The sequence below is a fragment of the Uloborus diversus genome, chromosome 4 (genome assembly GCF_026930045.1).
Source record: "Uloborus diversus isolate 005 chromosome 4, Udiv.v.3.1, whole genome shotgun sequence".
NCBI classification, from domain to species: domain Eukaryota; kingdom Metazoa; phylum Arthropoda; class Arachnida; order Araneae; family Uloboridae; genus Uloborus; species Uloborus diversus.
In genome coordinates this window covers 71,366,019-71,373,495 of record NC_072734.1, presented here as the reverse complement: position 1 = coordinate 71,373,495, position 7,477 = coordinate 71,366,019, and the positions used below count along the sequence as shown (strand labels likewise).

At 33.7% G+C, this 7,477-nt stretch overlaps 1 protein-coding gene across 1 annotated transcript; it reads left to right on the top strand.

Moving 5' to 3' along the window:
* The first annotated feature begins 1,844 nt into the window (after window positions 1-1,844).
* Window positions 1,845-6,399, top strand: LOC129221109 (RNA-binding protein cabeza-like). The gene is made up of 3 exons (XM_054855555.1): window positions 1,845-2,749; window positions 5,715-5,985; window positions 6,225-6,399. Exons 1-3 carry the CDS (start codon window positions 2,508-2,510, stop codon window positions 6,228-6,230), a joined length of 519 nt encoding a protein of 172 aa, XP_054711530.1. The 5' UTR covers window positions 1,845-2,507; the 3' UTR covers window positions 6,231-6,399.
* The last annotated feature ends 1,078 nt before the right edge of the window (window positions 6,400-7,477 follow it).

The following is a 7,477-nucleotide window of genomic DNA, read 5'->3' as shown; positions in this document are numbered from 1 at the left end:
TACTAAAACTTGAAACTAAAAGAGAAAGCAAACATTCCTTTAAAAAAAGTCTTGCCAGCACAACATCAGAAATACAGTTGAACAAGTATGGGATCCAGGCTGTACGAATTCATAAAAGTACGGTTTACACAAAATAACCGGAAAAATTGGGCTTAGGTACGTAAAATAACTACGTAAAAATTGTGCTTTCAGTTCAAGAGAATAAAACAAAACTCAAGAGAAAATTGCCTACAATGTTTCTTTACTATGCTAAATTGCAATTTATTTACATAGTGCACCTTTAAATGCCTATCCGGATGAACCAAATTCCGTTTTAACAGTTTGTATTAATGAGGGATAAATGTATTAAATTGAAATTAAAATCCTACTAACATGGCCAATAACTGCGCAGACTGAACCAAATGCATTTGACATAAAGCCCTCGTCGCGTAGAGATACTATACATCATAGAAAAAGCCAAGTAGCTGAACAAACTGAACAAATTTTGGCTAAGCATCAACTTTTATTGCATTCCTCATTACGAGTCGGGGATTGTATAAATTAACCAGTAAATGTGATAAATATGATTAAATATTCAATAATTTATCATATTTACGAATTTTAGTGGTGATTGAACAATCAACTGGGATTGTACTAAATCACCAGATTTATCACATTTAACCATAACATATATATATGTGTCAAGTAACTTTGCCCCCTAGAAAACTTTCAAATGGTGTACCTACACTTGTCTAATTATTTCCGATGAATTCTTAAAATTTTTTGCAAGTCCTTAAAAAGTCCTTAATTTTTACTTTCTTCTATATCTAATATGTAGAAGAAAGTATTGGATTCGTGCAAATTTTCGAATTTCGAATTTTGACGGATTCGAACGTTTTGAGGTGTGCCGAGTCCATTTCGACTATTTTTGGAAAATGTATGTGTGTCACGTCTGTGTGTGACCAGTTTTTTGTGGCCTCTCTACAGCAAAAACTACCGCATGAAATCGAACGAAATTTGGTACACATATGTGCCCCTATGTGAACTTGTGCCCATTGGTTTTTGGCGCGAATTCCTCCAAGGGGGGTGGAGCAATGGGACGTTTTTTGAGTTACGCGTGATTGCTATTCCTCAGGAAGTAACTGGCGGAAACGAACAAAATTTGGTCCATATGTTGCCAGGAACAGGTGCTGATTCAATTTTGGTGTCAATAACTCAAACGTGGGTTGAGCTATAGAACGTTTTTTGTCGTCAATTGTGACTGATGTATCTCAAGAAATAATGAACGGAATGAAAGAAATTTATCGGCAAGTAGCTTTTAGTGGGTATAAAAGCTGATTTTATTTTGGTGTCAACAGCTAAAAAGGGGGGTAGCGCAATCGCCCGTTCTTTTTTTCCATTGTGAGTCCCCTATCTCAAGAAGTAATGCTACGTTCTGGTTGAAATTTGGAATATATGAATCCATATGTTAACAGGCTTTGGTTCAATTTTGGCGCCAATCGCGCCAAGAGGTGCTGATTTATTTTTATTATCATTATTTTTGTGTGAATAAAAATAGCTTTATTAATGCAACAATAAGAACGATAAATCGTAATAGATTATCGTCTGCTTATTTCTCGTGATTTTATTTGTCTGGAAATGATCAGAAATATTATCTCAATGATTTAAAATTTTAACTGTTGCCATCTTATGTTTGCTAACAAATAAAATATTTGTAATTAATTCAAGCAAGGCTTTTAAAATAACTTTCAATTTTCGCTCTTTGCTTTGCTTTCGAATAATTCAGACATTGGGATGGTCGTCAAGTTTTTGTATGTGTCATTTTGTGTTTGTTGGGAATATTGTTTCCTTATCAAGCATGGGGAGGGATCAGAAAAAAAAAAGAAAAATATAGAAGAAAGTTTCGTGATGGCCACAACATACTAGTTACTTTTAAAAATGAATATGAACCCTGCTTTTACTGCTTGACACGTTCTTGCTGATCCTACCTAGTACAAAGTGTTCTGTTTCCAGTTCATCCATCTCTCCGTAGTCAAGCTCTATTACAAAGTGCTGTTTCGTTTTGGAAACTCTATACGGTAGAAATTTTATTAGTTGAGCCACACTTTGTTAACTGAATTTTTAGATGAGTTTGTGGTTATTTTCAAATGTTCATCTGTGTCTGTGCAATACTTTCTAAAATTAAGCATTCATATTAGCCCTGTGTATAAAGTGTTCAAGTAAAATTCTGGGTCGTAAATAGTTATAGAAGCATGCTTGAATTGTGTAGATGTGCATCAAAAAAAAAGAAAAATATTAAATTTGCTCATAAGTGTGATCGACTGTTTCAAAAGTGTTGGAAGATTCCTGTGTTTGGCCTGTGAATCATGTATTATGTACAACCTGAATAAAGTACTATAAAGTGACTTATAAAGCCAGTAAGGACTTGCGAACATGATTTGCATATTGCAATTGCATGATCTATTAAGTTATTACAGTTAAATTAGTTTGCCTATTTCATAATGAATTGAGTTTCAGTTTAAAGTGTTATGTGCGTCATTGTCATGTATTATTTCATTGTAGGCAAAGACTTTCAAGGAAAGAAGATTAATGTTCAGTTAGCGCAGCGTAAATCTCAGCCATTCGGCGGTCCCGGTGGTGGCGGTGGCCGAGGGAGAGGCGGTGGACGTGGTGGAGGAGGCCGTGGCGGTCGTGATGATGGAGGCCGAGGAGGCGACAGGGGATCTGGCGGCGGTTCAGGAAGGGATGGTGATTGGAAATGCCTTAACCCGTGAGTAAAATATTCCTCCTGCAATTGCTGCATCGTTGAAGGCTGGGTTAGAAATAGAACTTTAACTGTCATGTTTTTAGGCATGTCCTTTTTTAATGAATCAGATGTATTCATACTGGGTGTAAAAAAATCCCAACTATTATACATAAGTGCATACCTGCCAACTCTACTGGATTTTCCGGGAGACTCCCGCATTTTTGACATTTCTCCCGGTCTCCCCGATTTTTATTGAAAATCTCCCAGTTTTAATTAATCTCTAAAAAAATCCCTCCATTTAGGGATTTTCTCGAAAATGAAAAAAAAATAAACCCCTTTAAAAATAAATTTTTACATCGTTTTAGCGCTTTTACTCCATGGTTTGAAAGTTTGCTGCTCAATTTCAAACTTAAGCACATTGTAATCTGGCAACATCAGCTTGTTTACGGTTGCGATCTCGCTTCGTGCACTCATCGCTAACCTATGTTGCTTAATTACAACATTTCTTGTACACAAAACGACCGCTATTATCGGGCACTTTGTGGCCGAAAAAAGTAGATTAAATCTTGTTGAAGAAGACCTGAAAAAACTTGTCTATGATTGAATTTTTACAGATAATTAAAATTCTTTTTTTTCCTAAATAACTTTTCATTGAAAAAGTATTACTTTAACTTTTATTCTTCCATTGAATATTTTCATTAATTAAATTCTTTGTATATGACCCAAGGAACTTGCATATGATTGTACTTTGAGATAATAAAAAAATCCCTATTTTCCTCTCAATAACATGGAAAAAAGCGATATTGCGCTACATTGAAAAAATCTACTGGATTTTTTTCTTTGAATGTTGGCAGGTATGTAAGTGCTACATGCCAGAAGCATATTAAAAAAATAAATAAATAAAATAATGATTTTTTACTTTACCAAATTGATTGTAATTTTAAAAAACAATTTCAATCGATTTGTCCATAACTTGTGCCCATGTTTGGATGGGATGCAAAAAAAACTTGAGGCATCAAATCTTAGTGTCTAAGTTTCTAAATCTAGGGCAAATAAAGATTCTTGGTCTCGTGTTGCGGCTAACAGCTTATTTGTAGGACTGTTTACAATGAACTTCCCATTAACCAGCCTCTCAATTTAACCAATATTCATTTTTGTTTACTTTCCAATGCGATAGTTCCCTTTAAATTGTATACTTAAGAGTTAATTTTCACAAAATCCATTGGAATGTTAACTAAATGAAACATTCAAAATTTAAGGCTAAAAAAAATCATTCTGTTAAGATTAATTAAGCTACTACAGTGAAACGTAAGTAAGCTGACCACTTGCTGTGCAGTACTATACTGCTGTGGGCAGGTAAACTGCAGTATCTGCAGAAATTTAAAATATTTGAAGAAGCTCTTATTCAGGGTGGCGGGAGATCAGTGAAAATTCAGGAAAGTTTATTAATCAGGGATTTCGGAAAAATAACATTTGGGGAAAATTGATTACATGAAATTTTTTTATATTGTTTACTTTGAAAAATTAAGTATCTTAACTACCTACCTATTTTCCACTAATTATCTGTTTTAAAAAAAGTAAAATTAATGAGGTGTGATTATTCACTGCCGCATATTTGTGCATCTTTTTTACCTCAATTTCACAGTCTTGAATCTTAGCTTATTGACCACAGGATGAATTTCCTAAGATTGCTTCAGTGTCTGTAAAGTTTATTTTATGTAGCTTGAATTTTCCTTTCATGCGTCCCATGCTACGTAAAATAAGCAACCTTACCAGACAAAGAGGAAGTCGTCAGAAATGCCTTAGCTCCCTTGACGGTACTGATTTTAAATAATTAGCACACATTTCAAGGAGAAATCTTTGCTTCTTAAATTAATGCTGATAAAATTTTTAAAGTTATTTCTTTGCATTTTAAATTTAATTGCTAAAATTGAATGAAAATCAAGATCAACTTTTTTTTTTTTTTTTTTGCTATCGTATTATTTGCTGTCGCCTCATTATTTCAAGGGATTTTTTCAGATTTTAAAAATTCTTTTATATTAAAATTAAGTTATATACACATGGATTTTGAAATTGATTGTTTTTTGCATTATTTCAAATGTTTGTTAAAAATGTAATAAAGGATTTTTTTCAACAAATAATGAAATAATTTGATATTGCGTAACCTTGTGTACTTTTTTAAATATATTTTATTTTTAATAGCTAAAATAGTGTATACTTTCATTGAAACCTAAATTCTTGATTAGAGAATAGTTAAATACAACTGGTTGTTAAAAGGTTACAATTTGTTTTACATAAATATGTCTATTATTTTAGTAAGTAAATCAACATCACTTCTGTATTTCCACTATTACTTGTTATTCTTGCAGCAATAATTATAATGCTTGAAAATTTAGTTCAAAATTATTTCCATGTACACTTTTTAATTTTTATCATGATTCGATGTGTCTTTGAGAGTAGATTTAATTATTTTCCTAGAATTCTTATGCTAACTGGTTACTGGAATTAAGTATTTGTTTTAGATTTCCTATGATATTTCCCTGTAGATAAATTAATACTATTTTCACTAAGAAAAGGAGCATTTTGTCAATTTTTATTTTTAATTAACAGCTGTAAACGTTTTAAACACTACATTTTATTCAATATGCAATGGTTTTCAGGTACGGCAAAGAAAGGAAACCATTATCATAGGTAACGTAAATCAGGGAGATTTGAACTTAATCAGGGAAAGGTCAGGGAACTTTTTTTCATAGTTCCTGTCGCCACCCTGTTATTGTTTGCAATACTAGCCATGAAGTTTTTTTCAGCAGAACAAACGTACAATTAATAGACGAAAATGTAAGATTTGCAGTTACTGCTCGTTACCTGTCCACGGCCGTAAAGTGGTTTACTTATAGAGATTAATTTTATATAGACCCATATCATATAAATCAATGTACTTGATGAAAGCTGTCAACTTCCAAGGGTACATCCTTCTATTAATTTTTAGGGATTGTGGAAATAACAACTTTTCTTGGAGAGTGGAATGCAATAGGTGCCATGCTCCGAGGCCCGAAGGAGTGGGTGGTGGTGCTCCTCCTGAAGGAGGCTCCCGAGGTCCAGGTGGCGGTGGTGGCCGCGGAGGCGGAATGCGTGGAGGTCGCGGTGGAGACAGAGGTGGCAGAGGAAGAGGAGGACCGCCCGGCATGGGAGGACGTGGTGGTTTTGGTGGGGGCCGTGGAGGTCCCCGGACGTGGCGGACCAATGCGAGGAGGACCCGGGTAAGAATTAATTCTCTTTGGGGCAATTCAATGAGAATGAAAAATCATTCAAAAATGCAAAACTATGAACTAGGGTTGCCAACTGCTCTTCATTTTGCAGAGTTGCATCCCAAAAATTGACATTCAAGTAATCATTCTGTTTCTCATCAAAAATGCGATTCCGTCACTCATGTAATTGCCCTTTTATGATCTCTTCGTTATCAATTTTTCGTTTAATCTTCTCTTTTCCTTTCTTGTAGGGGTGACAGAAGACAAAGACCGTATTAATATTATCCCTAGTGTAAAAGTGTTTTATGATTTCTCTCTCTTCATCATTTGGACTTATTACTTAGTTCTGTATGCATTGTCATTTCATTATCATGAACACTCCTTCATTTTATGTACATTTTAATAAAAAATATTTTCTTTCCTATGCTTTGAGTGCTATTGTAATTCTATTATTTTCCTTTCATATTAAAACTGTTAACAAGAAAGATGAGTAAATACTGTAAACAGTTTGGACAATACAGAGGGATCCAAACAAACATAATAAAATCTGACAGACGTTTTGTTCAAACTTTGTAAATTGAAAAGTTGAAAAATTTCAATAAACTGTCAAGTGTTTGAACTGAGAAAATGTTTTAAGCTGCTTGGTGTCAGAATGCGTACATTTATTACAACTTGATTTATCTAGTGCCCAAGCAGTTTCATCAACTATTTTTTCTCGCGTATTTGAAAGATCTTCATACATTGTATGGTTTGTTCATTCAGCCATACTCAAAGGATAAAAATGATCCCCTGATATTAAGTATAAAAAACTAACTTCCCATGTAGAAAAAAAAACGGGAAATCCCGCTGCAACGTCCCTCATATGAAAAAGGATAAAACAAGAGAGAATGGATATCGTTTAAAAAAAAAAAAAAAAAAATTATAAAGATAAAAACTACCCCTGAATAAGCAAAAATCACCCCCCCCCCCCCTTCCGGATGTAAAATAAAAACATTCGTCAACTAAAATGATAAACACATTAAAAACCAAAAACATTTTTTTGCAATTAAAAATATTTCACCAAATAACAAAAAAATAAAATAAATTACATTAACAGTAGTAAACAAATATACATGCAATTGCAATGTAATGGCCAATTTGGTCAAGCCACCACGTTCCTTTAGTCTAGCAGGTCAGTGTGCGAAGCAAACTCAGACCGATTAGCGAGCCCATCTTTTGAACGAAAACTTCGTATATTTAAAGTGAGAAGAATATCGTTAAAAAAGCACAAATTTGCCATTTCCACCAAAGCTAAAAATCTTCCACTGCACTGTTCTTGTGTGTACAAAACTATGGTTACCCTGTTGAAATTTATCTGGAACAAAATACAATTTGTTTCCTCTTCAAATTCCACCAATGTCTAAGAATCGAGCATTTTATGGCATTTGTGATTGTTTACATTTTCTTATTTTCACATATGTTGTTCCTTATCATGAATGTCATGTTTGCAAAATATGAGCTTTGT

Bases quoted from the DNA above. Each gene is read 5' to 3' on its own strand.
- LOC129221109 (XM_054855555.1), top strand. From the start codon at position 2,508: ATGTGCGTCATTGTCATGTATTATTTCATTGTAGGCAAAGACTTTCAA. The intron at 2,750-5,714 runs GTGAGTAAAATA...ATTAATTTTTAG, and splicing joins GATTGGAAATGCCTTAACCC to GGATTGTGGAAATAACAACT.